The sequence below is a fragment of the Ctenopharyngodon idella genome, chromosome 6, assembly GCF_019924925.1.
Source record: "Ctenopharyngodon idella isolate HZGC_01 chromosome 6, HZGC01, whole genome shotgun sequence".
In the NCBI taxonomy this organism is placed as follows: domain Eukaryota; kingdom Metazoa; phylum Chordata; class Actinopteri; order Cypriniformes; family Xenocyprididae; genus Ctenopharyngodon; species Ctenopharyngodon idella.
In genome coordinates this window covers 32,109,561-32,127,594 of record NC_067225.1, presented here as the reverse complement: position 1 = coordinate 32,127,594, position 18,034 = coordinate 32,109,561, and the positions used below count along the sequence as shown (strand labels likewise).

At 38.6% G+C, this 18,034-nt stretch overlaps 3 protein-coding genes across 4 annotated transcripts; 1 reads left to right on the top strand and 2 right to left on the bottom strand.

Moving 5' to 3' along the window:
* The first annotated feature begins 180 nt into the window (after window positions 1-180).
* On the top strand, window positions 181-4,203 carry ube2c (ubiquitin-conjugating enzyme E2C). Its single transcript, XM_051897767.1, has 7 exons — window positions 181-284; window positions 849-959; window positions 2,414-2,441; window positions 3,088-3,174; window positions 3,278-3,482; window positions 3,818-3,877; window positions 3,987-4,203. The coding sequence occupies exons 2-7, from the start codon at window positions 859-861 to the stop codon at window positions 4,022-4,024; spliced, it is 519 nt and encodes a 172-aa protein (XP_051753727.1). The 5' UTR covers window positions 181-284; window positions 849-858; the 3' UTR covers window positions 4,025-4,203.
* Window positions 4,040-6,017, bottom strand: zgc:109913 (regulator of G-protein signaling 9-binding protein). Its single transcript, XM_051897766.1, has 2 exons — window positions 5,601-6,017; window positions 4,040-5,421 (listed from the first exon to the last, which is right to left on the bottom strand). The coding sequence occupies exons 1-2, from the start codon at window positions 5,800-5,802 to the stop codon at window positions 4,910-4,912; spliced, it is 714 nt and encodes a 237-aa protein (XP_051753726.1). The 5' UTR covers window positions 5,803-6,017; the 3' UTR covers window positions 4,040-4,909.
* Window positions 6,018-7,756: 1,739 nt separating this feature from the next.
* LOC127514678 (E3 ubiquitin-protein ligase RNF182) lies at window positions 7,757-17,765 on the bottom strand. Of its 2 annotated transcripts, XM_051897765.1 has the most exons (3): window positions 17,492-17,765; window positions 9,797-9,845; window positions 7,757-9,694 (listed from the first exon to the last, which is right to left on the bottom strand). In XM_051897765.1, the coding sequence occupies exon 3, from the start codon at window positions 9,097-9,099 to the stop codon at window positions 8,356-8,358; it is 744 nt and encodes a 247-aa protein (XP_051753725.1). In that variant the 5' UTR covers window positions 9,100-9,694; window positions 9,797-9,845; window positions 17,492-17,765; the 3' UTR covers window positions 7,757-8,355. The 2 variants fall into 2 exon arrangements, with proteins under 2 accessions (XP_051753725.1, XP_051753724.1); XM_051897764.1 differs by having other exon boundaries at window positions 7,757-9,845.
* Window positions 17,766-18,034: the final 269 nt, after the last annotated feature.

Here is an 18,034-nt window from a genome sequence, read left to right as displayed (position 1 = left end):
AATATGAGGAAACTTGCCATGATGCACTGTAGAATGACTGACGGTTATAGACACGCCCACCCGGCTGTATCAACCAGTCAGATCAAAATGTTTTGTGCCTAGCTTCGATGCTCATTGGTTGCTATGCGATCGCTTTGTTCGTAATCGGTGCTTCTGATTGGTTGAAATGGTGATTAGGCGGAGAATTCCGTTTGGCAACCTAAGTTTAAACAAGGGGGCGGGATGTGATTTAAAAAATTCGTTCAGGAGTCGGTTAGTGTTGTTGACTGCATTGAACACAGCCGGTAATATGCCTATCATGTCAAGTAATATTGCTATGAATGTATATTTAAAGTTGGCTCATATACCTTTTATTATATTGCTGTATAAATTGGTTCGTTTATATGATTTAATTAGCGCATTCGCCAACTCGATAGGTTAACTGACGAGTGGTGATTTGTTGTTGTTTATATTTCGGCTTTAGATAACTTGTGTATTAACTAAAGATATGTATTCTTTGTATCGTTAGTTTTCTAAATGCTTGTATTTTAGTAGTTACGTAGGTATGTTTAGGTTATCGCTGCTATAAAATGAGTACGTTAGGCCTTTAACGTTACCTCACATCCAAATGAGAAACCGTTTACTCTTTGAGCACGAAATCGAAGCAATTTCAGTCTTGTTATTTCTGTTACTTTTTATAAAAATGAATTAGATTAAGCTTCTCGGGTTTCCAACGGCTGGTTAGTTTAGCCGGGTTGACATGAAGCTCCCTGACGCAACGTAAACGTGTTCTCTGTGTTGTAAACCGCGTTTGTATGCTCTAGATGTGCGCATTAAAAATCATTTTTCCTCATGTCAAACCATCGCAGATCTGACGCGATGGCCTCTCAGAATATGGATCCCGCAGCAGCCGCATCAACCGCAGCGCTGAAGGGCAGCGAGACGAGCGGAAGTGTGTCGAAAGGATCCGTCTCTAAAAGGTTTGATTGTCCAGATATTCCCTTTAAGTGTAGTGAAAACTTGTAAGTGCTACATACATGGGCCATTCTCAGCAAGAAACGAATGTAGGATTTATATTGGTATTATTTTCATAAATGGGATCAATAAGATATTTCTATAACAACTGGAATTCATACAGGCTTGTTATATGCTTCTTTTGGTTCGTTTGGAAACATCGTAGTCTTTATCGGAACAGAATTTGTATTGAAATATTGTGTATTGTAATTGGAATTAAACTATCACGTGAACAAGTGTAACTTGTGTTTATGACAAAAATTGGAGGGTTTTTTTTTTCCTTATGTCAAAAATGGTTCCAAAAGAATTCAAATCATTAAACTGTATGTAAAAGTTGTTTCAAAATCCTTAAAGTTAAAATGTGTTGTGATGTCCTACAGGGATGTTAATTATAATGCAGGGCTCAACGCTAAGGATTTTTCCTACTGGCCTGGTCGGCCCAGTGGTTTCAATTTTTACTTGCCCCGCCAAAATTTTCACTTGGCCCACAACAAAAAAATTAATAAAGTAAAAGAAAAGAAAATGGGCCTAATAAAATAGTTATTGTTTTTGATACATGTAATCTTAATAAATAGGATTGACACCAAAAGCTACTAGATTAACTCACTTAAAGGGTTAGTTCACCCAAAAATGAAAATAATGTCATTTATTACTCACGCTCATGTCGTTCCACACCCGTAAGACCTTCATTCATCTTTGGAACACAAATTAAGATATTTTGATTAAATCCGATGGCTCAGTGAGGCCTGCATAGCCAGCAATGACATTTCCTCTCTCAAGATCCATTAATGTACTAAAAACATATTTAAAACAGTTCATGTGAGTACAGTGGTTCTACCTTAATATTATAAAGCGACAAGAATAATTTTTGTGCGCCAAAATAAAGACTTTTCAACAAATAGTGATGGGCGACACTGCTTCGGAGCTTTACGAATCGAATAAGTGATTCGGATCTCCTATCAAACGGCTAAACTGCTGAAATCACGTGACTTTGGCGCTCCGAGTCACTGATTCGATTCGTAAAGCTCCGAAACGGTGTTTTGAAATCGCCCATCACTATATTGTTGAAAAGTGTTTTTTGTTTTTTTTGGCGCACAAAAATATTCTTGTCGCTTTATAATATTAACATAGAACCACTGAACTCACATGAACTGATTTAAATATGTTTTTAGTGTTTTCTCTTAGGGTCTTTACTGAAATTTCATTTCAATAGAAATCCTTTGGGACTTTTGTGCCTAGGGGGTGCTAGTTCCTCAATTTATTTCACTGCTGTTAATACCACTTTTACATATGTCTTGGCATCTGCAAATGATACAGAAGTCTCATTTGAAAATCTCTTTTTCTTAAGTAAAATAAAGTTTAGCACTTGTTCTTTTTCTTACTCAAATTCATGTTCAATGTCTCCCCTTTCCCTCTGTAGGCTTCAGCAAGAGCTAATGACGCTAATGGTAAGACCTTTATATTCAGCAGGTATTATGTTTGGTCTCTTTAAAGGGTTAGTTCACCACAAAATTAAATTTCTGTCATTAATTAATCACCCTCATGTCATTCCACACCCGTAAGACGTTTGTTCATCTTCGTAACACAAATGAAGATATTTTTGATGACAATGCTGTCAGATTTCCTTCCATAGACTGCTTTTGTAACTACCACTTTGACGCTTCAAAAAGTTCATAAAGTGATCGTAAAACTAATCCATATGAATCAAGCGTTTTAGTCCAGATTTTCTGAAGAGACCCCATCGCTTTATATGATGAACATATTTAATTTAGGCTTTTATTCACATGTAAACATTGATAAACAAAATAAGTAGAAGCTCAACCTAACCTGAATGCTGCGTAACCAATGAGGTTCATTCTCATGTTACGCAGCACGTTTGAGCTTCCGGAAGTGGTAGTTAAAAAGGCAGTCTATGGAAGGAAATCTGACAGCATTCTGTCATCAAAAATATCTTAATGTGTGTTACGAAGATGAATGAAAGTCTTACGGGTGTGGAATGACATGAGGGTGAGTAATTAATGACAGAAATTTTATTTTGTGGTGAACTAACCCTTTAACTGTAGTTAGTTAACTCAATACTTTGTGTCATTGCAGATGTCAGGAGACAAGGGGATTTCAGCATTTCCAGAGTCTGACAATCTCTTCAAATGGATCGGCACGATAGATGGAGCTCAAGGAACGGTGGGAGTTGTTTTTCACTTTGTGTCAGGAAATGTGATACAAGCTAATGTAGGTAGTCAGAGAATCTTGCGTAAATCCCTAATTTTTGTCCCTCTCTCTTTAGGTTTATGAAGGTTTGAGGTACAAACTTTCACTGGAGTTTCCTAGCGGGTACCCCTACAACGCCCCTCGGGTGAAATTCATCACTGCTTGTTTCCACCCAAATGTTGACGAGAATGGTTTCATCTGCCTAGACATTTTGAAGGACAAGTGGTCTGCACTTTATGACGTTCGCTCCATACTACTGTCCATTCAGAGTCTACTAGGAGGTGGGTTCTGCTTTACCGTGAGAAACAAAGATTTGGTTCATTCTCAATTCATGAGTTATTTGAATTGAATTGGTCATGATCTTCAGGATGTTTACTTGAAATTAAACAACACAAGATTTTCTTTAATTCATCAAGTTTGGCAACAATATAATTTCATTAACTTTAGCAGTGCCCTGATATGTAAAATCCTTTAATTCAGATCTTAATTCTTGAGGTGAACTGCTTTCTCTTAGTATATAAAGCAGCATGTCTGTTTTCTGATTTGGTTTTCAAGTAATTTACCCCAGACTAGCCGTCTTGTCTGGATCATTGTACTTATGAATTCTTGTTTTCAGAACCCAACAATGATAGTCCAATGAACTCTGCAGCTGCTGAACTATGGGATGACCAGGAAGGTAAGAGAACATGCCGAAATGAAGCAGTTTTTTGAAACTGCAGTGTGTTTAGAGAATTGTTTTTGAATTCTGCAATAAACTGACATGTTTCAAATCACTTTTGTTGCAGCCTTCAAAGCCCATTTGCACGCAACCTACAAGAAATGAACAAACGTCTGCCTCTTTTCTTTTTTCTTTTTTTATATCTGTGTCTGTTTTCTTGTTTGTATTAATGTAAATTTTCTGTAATGGGTCTGTGTGTTTATTTCTGTGTTGTATTAAACTTGCCTGAATAAAATGCCGAATGAAATGTGCATAATTATTGGAATAAAAAAGGTGGAAAATAACACCAGAATGTTAAATGTTTTATTTGATATTTACAATATGAAGGCTTTGTGGTGAATAACTGATCAGTGGTCAGTTGCATAAACATTGCCACCATGTTCAGATTATCTTAAGAACTAGATTGACCAACTTGCAGTTAGTCAATGGGTAATAATCAGTCTTACTTTCTGGATTCAAATGAGACCAAGCAACTTTATTTAACTCTCATAAATTTATGCCCAGTCTTAAAAAGTCATTTACTCACCCTTATTTTGTTCTGAACCTGTTTGAGTTTATTCTGTTGAGCTAAAAAGAAGATATTTTGAAGAATGTTGGTAACCAGGCAGTTGACGGTAGCCACTGACTTCCATAGTAGGAAAAAAAAATACTATGGAAGTCAATGGTCACCGTCAACTGTCTGGTTACCAACATTCTTCAAAATATCTTTTGTGTTCAGCAGGTGAAAGAAACTCATACAGGTTTGAAACAACCATAATGGTGAATAAATGACGACAGTGTTTTCATTTTTGGGTGGACTAGAAATAACTGACTTGACTTGTAAGACTAGTCTTATGCAACCGGCCACAGAAAATAATTATAGTCTGAAAAATGTTTAAAATCTGTATTGAGTAGAAGGGTTTACAAAGTATGATGGTCAACAATTTAATCTGTTATTGCAGAATTCATGCGTCACAATTTCAAACATTTTATTTCACCCAGTTCCTGAACTTAGCTGAGCAGACAAAGTAGACAGCCTACTTTGCAGTTGTGGTGATGGCAACAGCCTGATATATTATTTTGAGACACCACCTCCACTTCCATCATGTCCTCCAAGCTTTCATCCTCTTCTTGCCCACCATCAGCTTCTTGTGTGGGTTCAACAGACCACAGTGGCACGTTAACTCTCTGGACCATTTCTTCAAGCAGAACGTCAATCCCCCTTATATGGGTCTTCAGGTCTGGTCTTTCCGTCTCGTCTACTGATAACCATGGCGTCTGCACCATGGCTGCTCGAGCTGCTACTTCCGAAGTTCCACCTGCATAACCTGTGTTGACAAGGGCTTGTCGATCTTTGCGTTGGGTGAGGGGGAATATCTCTTGCAAGGCTCTGACCTTCTTCAGGTCCTGCTGGAAGTTTTCCAAGCTGGACAAGAAGATCACCCAAAGTCGTTCAACCTGTTCTTTGTCCTCTTGTCCTTGCTCCATTTCTGTCAGCAGAGCTAGCAGCCTCCGGTGAAGCCCTGAAACATGAGTCGATCAAGTCAACTCTCAACAGTTTGAATGTAGCGTAATTGAATATGGCCAGCCAATGTGCAGAAAAATACTGAAAGGAGAATGCAAAATTTCTGCACTGCTTGCGAATTTTATTTTTGAGGTACTTGTTCTGCTTGTCTTTTTGTTTCTACTTGTCCTGACTTACCTGAGCATATTTTATGAGCTACTGTCCTGGTTTCCTCCAGCTCCTCTCTAAGGAAACTCCCATCTATGTTGCTCCCCAAGGAGGTTGCCATTTGCTGAAAGCAGGCTGTCACTTTGCTCAGGGCGGCCTGTGCCCGTTCACATTCATTCACCTGCCTCTTTCTGGTTTGGATCTCCACCACTGACTGCCGCCAGCGATTCATTACCACTCCTGTTGTGACCGACCTAAACTTGGCAGAATATTTAAGAGTTATTGTTGGTCTTACAATCTCAGTATGGGTCTGGCCAATTCTGAAGTAAAATAATTTAAATGATATATAGTTTTGGTCTTAAAGGGTTAGTTTACCCCAAAATGAAAATTCTGTAATTATTTACTCCCCCTCATGTTGTTCCGCATGCAAATGAAGATCTTTTTGATGAAATCTGAGAGCTTTCTGTCCCTCTATAGACAGCTACGCAACTGAAACTTTGACGCTTCTAAAAGATCATAAAGAGATGTAAAACTAATCCATATGAATTGAGTGGTTTAGTCCAATTTTTCTGAAGAGACTCAATTGCTTTATATGATGAACAGATTTAATTTAGGCTTTTATTCACATATAAACTTATAAGTTCAAACGAACTTGATTGACGCACAAGAACAAAACCTCTTTGGTTCTCGTACGCGTCAAGCGTTTACAACTATTGATGTGTGAGTTGATAAATGTTTACAAGTGAATAAAAGCCTAAATTCAATCTGTTCATCATATAAAGCGATTGTGTCTCTTCAGAAAATTTGGACTAAACCGCTCAATACATATGGAGTAGTTATTACGATCTCTATGAACTTTTAGAGGCGTCCCCCTTAGGAGGGACAGAAAGCTCTCAGATTTCATCAAAAAGATCTTAATTTGTGTTCCGAAGATGAACGAAAGTCTTACGAGTTTGGAACGACATGAGGGTGAGTAATAAATGACAGAATTTTCATTTTTGGGTGAACTAACCCTTTAACTTGATGCAGTATGAAATTTTAAATCCGTAAATATCATAGTCAAACTTTTTCTAATCTAATCTCAATTAAATTAATAGATCATAACCATATCTTTTTGTTTATAGAAATACGGAATAATTTGCCTTTCATTTGTTAGGTATTTTAAAGTTCTCTTTTAAGAACTTTTGAGATTCTTGTTTCAAAGTGGTTTTAAAAACAAACAGTAACAAGTGCTCTTATTTTACCTTATTTCTGATATCATTTTGATATGATAAAGTTCAAACTAAAGGTTAGTTGTTTGCATTTGTATACCAAAACATTTACTATATAAAAAAGCCACTTACGGTTAACTGAGCCTCAAAGATATCTGTGTGATTTCATACCCCTCTGAAACTTGCTAGCTGTTTTTCCAGTCCTGTTTCTCAGTGTGGTTACATCCGTTTGAGACACTTCTCCCGACCTCCTTGTATTCGTATGCTCACCTCTGTTCTTTTTTCCAAAGCATTTATAGAGGCCGGTCTTCAGGGACACTTGTTAAAATTAGGCCCAAACCTTGCAGTCCATGCTCCCAGAATACCTTGCACTGTAGATCATTATGTCAAAGTTCTTTCTTTTTCAGAAAGAATAAAACATATAGCGTTGGCAGGACAAGATTTTAGATCAAGAGATCCATGCATAATGACTTTGTGTGCGGTTGTCTGTATATATGTGCGTGTGTGGGTGTGTGTGATAATGTGTGTGCTGTGCACAGTGGTTTATGTGAAGTTAATTGTCCACAGGGAGAGTGGTATGGTATTGGGGAGGAACAGACGGGGATCCTTTATTGACTCTCTTGTGCTTACTTGGGCTTGTTTGAAAGCTGTGTCGCTTGATGCAACACGTATGCTCCCATGGGTTAAGTCTCCTGAGCAACACCAGTAATATTAGTTCATTCAGTTAGCAAAACAGCAAAGCTGTAATAGGCACTGAAATAATTCCTTAGTCATAATTATAATCTGCTTCACACTGAAAATTGTGATGTAGGAGGGTATTCCTTGTATATAAATTATGATTCATTAATAGCTATTTTTTATATTTTAGGATGCCAGTTGCAAATGCAATGTATCCTTTTTGTTGTTGTCTTGTTCCAGAACTATAATCTATCAGTCTTCAAGTATGGTAAGTGGACTTCAGAGTTTAATCCAGAATTGTGTTAGATATGGAAGAATCTTTATTGAATATCTAACAGGTGGCTTTAAAGTATTTGTCCATTCTCATAGCAATGACAAACACAAATTCACTTATTTTACATGTACATTACAGCTTGGCCATTGACATGCCTTACAAAGGCAACTAGGAACTTCAACGAGAACATTGAGACAATGATTGAAATTATACCACAGATATTCCTAATATAACAGAAAATGAACAAATTCATCTAGTATTATTGAACACATCCTGTGGTTTCCATATTAAAGAGTGGAAGGACTTCATTCTCTGTTGCGTGTTATTTATATCACAGTTGTTGAAGACCCATTGGGTGAGCTAAATGCGATACAAAAACCACAGCGTTTTGATGCAGTCCAAAATCAATAACTTCAGCTTGCATTGGTAATCAACTGCTAAAGTCAAGTATAGTTGGCCCTGCATACAATGTGAGGTGATTTACAAGGAGTTTACTGGTAGATGCTGGTATAATCTGGTGTGACGGAAAAAATGGGGTGTCTGGGATTAGCAGATATGCATCAGTCATTTGGTTTTTGTTCTTTTACAGGTCTTGCTAGTTCAGCCCAAAGACAGTGGGGTGCTATGTGGCGATGGCCTCCATGATCTCGTGGCACAGACATTGGCAGAAGCCATAGAATACGCAAAGGACCAGGGTGGAGGGCACCAGGCTGACCAGGATCACTCCCATTGTGAGCTGCTGGATCATCAGCAAGTAGATCCCCAGTGGCAGAGAGCTGAAGTAGACCAGGCAGAGGAAACCCATCAGAAAGCGGGGAACCGAACGGGACGTCCATGCCCGGCACTTCTGCACAGGCAGGTGGCAAGGCAAGGAGTCCAGGCTGGCTGGCCGATACAAGCGTACCATGTTCAGCATGCTCATAGAGTCCGAGGACTGCGACTCTCCAGGGACTTCCATGATTGTAATGACGAGGCAATCGGAGGAGCTGTGGGCCTGCTCACCTCCGCTCAAGCTGTTGGGCGTCAAAAGGACCTCACCGCTGGGTGCGGTACCGCTCTTTCGTGCTCGGTCCTGGTAAGTCAGAATGGCCAGAATGTTGCTGTCATCTTGAAGAAGCCAGATCTCCTCGTCAGGGACATGAGTCTCGTGGCGACAGAAGGGGCAGCTGATAATGCTCGGAGATGAGTCCAGCTCCACCATCTTCTTGAGACATTTGGCACAGACGCGGTGCAGGCAGCTCAACACCTTGGGCTTGCGGGCTCGGGTGTCAAAGCGATTGTAGCAGATCTTGCACTCCAGTTCCTCCACTGTGTAAATCACAGGCACCTGGGAGCCCTCAGTCTCTGAGTCGGACTTCTGGCTCATCCTGAGAGATTAAGTGCGGCAACAGCCGAGGGGACTGGAAGAGCCAGGAAGCAGGTGCGAATGTCCAAATTAAGCAGATTTTAGTACGCTATAGGAGCAGCACCTGAGCACTGTCCTTGGTAGCCCTTGTTTTTTGTTTTTTTGATTTTTGTTTTTTTTGCTTTGTGTTTGTTTTTCACCAAAAACAATTGCTTAAATTCATTTTTCCAAGAGCTTGCAGCACATAATGGTGATTAGAGGTCCACAGAAGCAAAACAGAAGTCCTTAACAGAAAGCTTAACATAATATATGTCCATGATATGACACCCTGATATATTTATGACAAGCAAATTATGCTAAAAATGCAATACAGAACTTCAGTGCATGCTAAGTGAGTATCTTCATTCACTGTTCGCATGCAATTCAAAAACTTACGTGGGTTTTTCCAGCATTATTTAGAGAAAGACAAAACCGAACAGACAATAAAGAAATAAATATATTGACACCAGAGAGATCCAAAAATATTCCATCGCAGGGCTGTCAAGCGTCTGCCAATTCCTGTGAAATCAGAGTCTGGGCAAAGAGCAGGTTTTTGCGTTGTTATCCATAGTTGATTCTGGAATGAGGTGGAAGAATCGCAGATTCAGATAAAGTCAGCAGAATCATCCTGAAAACTGCCAGATATTTTTTTTCAGTAATGGCTACACTTGATTATGACCTTCAACTATGAATGCTCATATTGAAGTTCTTGAAGATATTTGTTCATTCTGCAAAAAAGAGAGAAGAGACAGAGGTGTTATCTAGATACAATAAGAATGCAATTGATTCAAAATTGATGTCAACATTTTGCAGGGAATAGCTTGCTGTCTAGACTTACCTTGTGTGAGTAAAACCCTTGTAATGTCATTGAGCCAGCACTGCTAAAAACCCTTTATATTCATCGAGCCCTTCCTATCAGGCGTATCAAAGTATCAACATAGGGGTGGGCGTGTGTGATAGAAAGCATGCACACTGCCCACTAAAAACAGTTATAGTTGTTCCTCCCAGTATTCAGATTTATGGCCGATCATTGATCACGGTTTTTAAATGACAAATTCTTAAACTTTTACCAAATATTTGGTTACATCTTTGTAATTAGAGGGAATGTTTAGAGGAGATGCTCATATGTGCTCAACAAACAGGCGTGGCGAACCATTCATTCAAAGGCTGACGGAGAGCATATAAAGTTGATTATATATGTAATTAGCTCCTGTATTTCCTGATTCCCTGTGGACGTGACTCACTCCGATCTGACACTGAGAGGCAAACAAGTGATGCAAGTGGATGTTAACATAACAAGAGCGTGGCGAACATGCAAATTTAATTTCCCACAACGAAACATTTCATTGTTTTTTTCTGCATCTCTTTCCATGTCTCAAAGCGCAGGTTGTTAGAATTTGAAGCCGGCCTATAAATAGCATGCGTGCGGCGCTAGAGGATACAGCCCCCCGCCCAACCTTGATGACTGTGATAAGGACTGTCACACACTCACACACACACTCATGTCCAACATTCGAGAACACAGAGATGCACTGAAATTATGACTTTGACATTATATGGCAGCTTGTCTCTAAGGGTTTTTCAGCTAGGTCACATAAATGGCAGCAGACAGTCTGTTGAATAAAAGCCAGTGGGTCAAACATGACATCCAAGACGAAGTGAGAGGAGCGAAGGTTAAAAGAACGCTACCGTCACACAGAATTTATTTGCCATTAAAACGGCAGCGAGTCAATACATGCTAAGGGCACATCTACATTTAGCTGAGTAATCAATGCCTTTGCAGTGGAATATGTTAACTGCGTTATACTTAGGATATGGCTGCAGTTTTTGCAAGTGGCTTGTAAATAAAGGTTCTTATTCAGATTAGTAATGTGCTATTTTTAAATGCAATTTGTGTGATGCTGAAATTCAGGGGCTGGATCTGCACTTATCATTATGTTGGCTTTAGAAAACACTGGCAAGAAAATCGAGGGTGTGCAGCCCGGAATGGCAAGCATATGCATCTGCCTAAATTAGTTAATGCTTCCATTTATGGAACACGTCTATATATATATATATATATAGTACTGTGCAAAAGTCTTAGGCATGTCAGTATTTTCACCCCCCAAAAAAGGGTTTTTAACCAGTTATTTATTTATTTTGTTTGTTGTAGTGTGTCAGTAGGAAATATCAGTTCACATTTCCAAACATTCATTTTGCCATTAATTGTAATAATCCAGTGAGATTTTTGAATGCACAAGGAGTCTGACAACAGTCGGTGCTCCACACGGAGATCTGATCTCACCATCACTGAATCTGTCTGTGATTACATGAAGAAAAAGATGAAACTGAGACAAACTAAATCCAGAAGAACTGTGGCCGTGTCTCCAAGACACTTGCAGAAAACTTCCTGCAAAGCTACCTGAAAAACGATGCGCAAGTGTACCTCGACGAAAGCTTTCTTAAACTGTTTTAAACACAAAGGGTGGTCACACCAAATATTGATTTGATTTAGTTAATAGAGAAGTTAATTGATAAATAAAATCTATTTATGACAGTGCCTAAAACTCTTCACAGTACTGTATCTTTGCAGGAAGGTTTCTTCAAGTGTTTTGGAGACACGGCCACAGTTCTTCTGAATTTTGTTTGTCTCAGTTTCTTCACAGACAAACTCGATGATGGTGAGATCACATCTCTGTGTGGAGCACCAGCTGTTGTCAGACTATCCAGTGAGATTCAAAAATCTCACTGGATAATTACAATTAATGGCAAAATGAATGTTCGGAAATGTAAATTGATATGTCCTACTGACACACTACAGCAAAATAAATAAATAACTGGCTTAAAACCATTTTTGGGGGTGAAAATACTGACGTGCATAAGACTTTTGCACAGTAGTGTATATATTACTAAAATTTCAAAAAGAGCCTCCTCAGAGGGCTGAAACTAAATTCTGCAGGACTTTAGTTCCTGGTCAAGTTCATCCTGAAGGGCGTCTCTTCATATATCGATGGTAACATTTCTTTCTCATTTTTATTGTTATTTGCTATCATTTATGTAACCAGCATTAAATTACTGCGTTGAAGGGATAGTTCACCCAAAAATGAAAATTATCCCATGATTTACTCTCTAAAATTTAAAAAAGAACCTTTATGAAGAAAAAAATGTGCTTAATTGTCATGAAAATGTCCGAATGAAAAATAGTTGTCTTTATGCAAAATGTAGTTTCCTTTTATTATTATTATTTTGGGAAATTCACTCACAAACTCTCAATCCTGAGGTCTGTAATGAAAAATCAATCTCCATCTGTTTAAATCATTGTCTGTTCAGGATGTCTGAGTGTCATGTTTCTAAAACAATTGAATTTGAATAGTGAAAATGATGAAAAGTATCAGTTGGTGTTTGTCATCATCTTGCTTTGGTGACCTGTAGTGCCAGTAACGGCAGGAGATGATTGCGTCTGTGTGTAGGCTATGTGTTTGTGTGAGAAGCGGAAATAAAGATGCAAAGGGCGTTCACAGGAAAACACCATCTGTGTCCTGGTGCTGTGGGTTACATAAATAATACCAGCTCACCTGCCGGCTCCAATGTTTACGTCAGCCTTTTGAGGAGCATGCAGCCCTTCTGAAATGATTCTTATTTTAAATGTTAATTTGAACATAGAAACCTTGATTTTCAGCTATTTTAATTAAGTGCAATCTCTATAACAGCTTCATGTTTAGTTTAAATGGGATAAAAAAGAATGATGATAATGAATCTCTGAATTTAGAGCCTAGATGTATATGTTAAGGATCACTGATCAGTCATTTAAGTCAAACTGGTAATTCCAGGCTGACAGACTATGTTTACAAACCAAAGATGACTAAAGTAGTTCAGTTAGATTAGATATGCCGATAAAGCCTGTTTAATGTAAAACAATAAAAGGGCATAATTTTCGGAGAGCTTCTACTTGTACCACATGACCACTGTACCACCTGACTGCTGCAGATTTATTCAGGCGTTGATAGTGTTTCTATACAGAACCGCATAATTCCCAGTCTGACGACGTGAACAGCTCAGAGTAGAACATCATTTGTTGTCGTCTCTGATTTACGCTAATTATGACATGGCGTGAACGCAGCATTTCTTTTTTAGGTCCTGACCAAGACAGGAAGCTTTTTTGCGCTAGTGCAACAAAATGCACATTAGATGTGTAACTGATGCTTGAGAATCACAGGCGGGTAAAAGGGCTGAAAATAAATTCTGCAGGAATGATCTAAAACTGACAGAAAGTTCAAGTTCATCCTCAAGGGCGTCTCTTCATATATCAATGGTAACATTTCTTCATTTTTATTGTTATTTGCTATCATTTACGTAACTAGCATTAAATTACTGTGTTGAAGGGATAGTTCACCCAAAAATTATTCCATAATTTACCAACCCTCAAGCCACCCTAGGTGTATATTACTATCTTCTTTCAGACGAGCACAATCAGAGATATATTAAAAATATCCTGGCTCTTCCAAGCTTTATAATGGTTGTGAAGGGGGGACCACATTTTGAAGCCAAAAAAATGCATAAATAAGTAAAAGTAATCCATATGAATCCAGCTCCAGGGGGTTAATAAAGACCTTTTGAAGGGAAACAAGGCATTTTTGTAAAAAAATATATCTGAAAGAAGATACTCATATACACCTAGGATGGCTTGAGGGTGAGTAAATCATGGGATAATTAACATTTTTGGGTGAACTATCCCTTTAACTATTGGCAAGATTTTAGAAAGGCTACATTACAACAGTAATGGCAATAGTTATCTGGCCTGTGTGGCCTGGTGATTATGAAAACAACATTTTTTTGTTGTTGTTGTTTGAACTGCAAAATAAGACCTGGGATGTGTATAAAGAAAGTCAATTGGATGGTAAGTGTCAAAAAATTATCTTAATTTTGGCACTGAGTTCAATACCTTGACAGGAATGAGGTGTGTCATCAGCCAGAAATGCATCCATGACTGATTTCTGTGCAAAACTAAAGAGATTGAATGCACAATACAGGTAAATAAATCTCCTATATCTTTTTTTTTTTTTTTTTAACCAGTAATTTAATTTATCCCAAGACTGACAGGAACCCATCGCACCCAGTGGAGCCATCCGGACATCAGCACTAAATGTACCTTTGTCTTGACAACTGAACGGAAGATATCTGACTGTAATGAAGATAAACTACTATAGAAGCATTACAGATACATTTTCAAATCTGTTCAACACGTTAGAAGAGCTTTTTAAAAGCAATAACAAAGAGTTGTTAATAAATATATATAATAAGGTGGCTGGGAGAGCTCAACGTGCTGCAACTGAAGAAAACATGCAAACACCAGCAAATTAAGAAAACATCATCATCAGTTTGACAACATGTGCTGCAAATACAATGCAACCAAATACAGAAACGCTGCAAACATTCACAACCAAACAAATGCACTGCAAATACTCACAACGCACATACAATCAGGATGTTAAACAAAAAACTCACCTTTCAGGTCATCGACAAACACCACTGACAAGGAGACATTGAATAATAAGCATGTCCCAGCCAGGTTTGTCACTTGTGTCCCCTTGAAGCATTTCTGTTGTGGTCTGTGCTATGCAGTGCATTTCTGTATTTGGTTGTGTTGTGATTATTTATTAAAATCTATTGTCTACTGTCAAACTGATGAAGATGTTTTCTTAATTTGCTGTTGTTTTTTTTCTATTTGCATGTGTTTTCTTCAGTTGCAGCATGTTGAGCTCTCTCAGCAACCGTCTAAGGTATCTTAGAAGGTATCTTTTTAAAGGGGACCTATTTCACAAGATGTAATATAAGTCTCTGGTGTCCCCAGAATGTGTCTGTGAAGTTTCAGCTCAAAATACCCCTCAGATCATTTATTATAGCTTGTCAAATTTGCCCCTATTTGGGTGTGAGCAAAAACACGCCGTTTTTGTGTGTGTCCCTTTAAATGCAAATGAGCTGCTGCTCCCGGACCCCTTTCCAGAAGAGGGCGGAGCTTTAACAGCTCATGCTTCGGTTGCTCAACAACAACAAAGCTGGAGAATCTCACTCAGCCAAAATGAGGATTGTCAGAAATGGTGTTCAGCCTTACATTGTTCAAACCGGAGTCGACACTGATGGAGAGACTCAGGAAGAAGTTACAACTTTTAGAATGAAACTGGACGTTTCTGAATGGTTAGTGGATAAATTTATGTAGTTGCTGTTGAGTTGATTCAACTCATTGACTAGCATGTGCCGTCATGTTAATCTTTTGTGCAAATCTAGTGTTGAATTGACCCTCGTTTGTGAAGCAGTCCGGCGTAAAATGACGGCATGTCGACAACACTCTACTACAACTCCTCTTCCTCTTCTCTAAAGCCCCTGGTATACTTCATACTACGTAATGCCACCTAGAGGACTCTTCTGTCCTGCTTGTGCATGCGCTGTTGCACTGTTGCTCGAAATTTGGGATGCACGCGGATGGGGTGGAGCGGAAATTACGTCATGCGTACGGTGCACGAACGCGGACAGCTGAAGTATACCCGGAGCTTAAAGCAGCCCAACATGGCCTCACCCCCTTTGTTGCGTGTTCTCGGGGGCGGGGTTTATGTAAATTTTGGTGTTTGTGATGTCACCAACCTGGGAAGAAGCTTGTTATAGTCCTTAAAAAGCGTATTCTGCAAAAGAAAATATCCCCCTTTGCATTGAACTTTGAGCGTCGTAACTTTGCAGATGTTGTTTATACTCAAACAGCAACATTACACACTAACTAAAGTTAAAAAAGTCAAATCATAATCAACCACCCCTTTAAACAAATTTCATTTAGGCACTGTGCAGAAGGTTCACTTTTTCTTTTTTTTTTTTTTGTAGTTGTTCCTGATTTTATGTGACAGCTCAGTGGTGATTTCACATGCGAGTTAGCCATTCTATTCACTCAAGCGCAGGTTTAAAACCCACACAGGTGACCAGTGGCCTAGTTTCTGAGTCCTGAAAGATGGGGTACATCTACATGTGGGCCCAGATTTGGAAGGGAGATATTTTGTAATGGCGGCCACTGCTTGAAAGACATCAACTAAAAGTCGTAAATGATCAACCCGTCCTCAAGTGACCATTGGGTTTTGCTAAGACATGCCTTTTTGCAATCAGGAACATTGCCAGGACTGAACACCGTTGCCATAAATAAGTATAATCGGGGTTGAGGTGCAAAGCACTTCGAATCTTTCCATCTAAAACATGCTCTCACATGTTCTTTGTGAAAGCTATTGATTCCTTTTAGACAATGATGTTGCTCTTAAACATATATTATAGTTTTAATAATACGTTTGTGTCTCGCATCTAGAACTGACTCTTCAAAGTGGCCGACTCTATTAATGATGGCGTTCGAGAGACTTTTTCAGTGAGGTAATTACAATTCATCCTCCACATAAGACATTATATAACATGCTAAGACTCTCTCTGCCTCTTACTTCTCTCGATGACTGTATTCACAGTTCATTAGTGAGGAGTCTGATACAGATATCATGTACTCAGTACAATAACTCTTCAAATCAATCAAATTCTTGTCAACTGACTTGTGCATACTGTAATCAAAGACATAGGCATATAATTATTTTATTCATGAATATTTTAGGGTACAGACTGGGAGAATGATTTTGGCCAATTTTAGTATCTATCAGCTAAAATATCAAGACTTATGAGAGATGTACAGTGCATTTGTTATTGATCCAGTAATGATAAATGACAGGAAAACCTAGGCAAATTACCTTTAATTACATGAGCTGTTTATAAAACCATAAAAACAAGATACTGTTTCATAAAATCACTCACAAACAATACATCAGTCTCTCAGCAATTACTATTTTGCATCGTTTAGATACAAATATATGTATTACTAATGTTTATCGCTGGTTAGGTCCAACAGGTATTTTTATATGTATCGTTTCGAGTGAATTTTATTAGAGGGCAACAGAAAAACAGCAAATATCGCATACTGATATTGACAATCGACTCTAGTTTATGCAATAAACAAACACAAGTAATCACATAAATAACGATGTCTGTCGCTGCGAGCCGTGTGATGTTTTGTTATTGACGATTTTACATCGTACCGTCGCTTTTCTAACTCATACGTCGTTTTAATATTTAAATGACAGCTCGGATAAATGTAATTAATTATTAAAACGAATTTGCCACACGTTTGCCTTTGGAAAAAGTCGCGTTCGGCGGCGTCGTAAATGTCCATCGAATACGTTGCGAGGAAACGTAGCTATTATGTGTTGAAAATGCAAATAATCATTTGATGTAAATTAATAATTTAATGAACAGAATCACGGTTTATATATATATATATATATATATATATATATAATCCGCAGTTATCGCCAATGACACTCACCCTCAGGTCTTGATTGCGGCTCGTTTCCAGCTTCGTCCCTCCAGTCCGATATTACAATCGTCCATTACCGCTACATTTTCTTTTTCTCATCGCTTTGTGGTGAGTCACAGTCAATCTTGAGGTCCCATCTGTCCGACCACAACTGCTACATCCCCCTCATTGCGGTAATGCTACAGCATCAGAAGCTGCACGGATTTCTCCTCAGTGGTTGCTGTGGCAACAGGAGCCAGCGCGAGCTCCGACCGGTGTCCACTGAACTAACGCGTTTGACTTTCTCTTACCGGACGCACGTGAGCGCTGTACTGCGAAGACAGGCTACTTTGACGTTGTTTTTCACACGCGAATGGGTCATTCTAAAATTACACTGGCATTTTTTTCTTTAAAATACTCACATATTACATTAACTGTGCTATATTAGCATACTAATTAATTTGTCTTTTTTCCCCTATATTTCATATAAGGTCATAAAGAAATGCATTTAATGTCATTGTGATGCATGCTCTTTTGTCAGTGTATGGTGTTACACTTGGGAACCAGTAACAC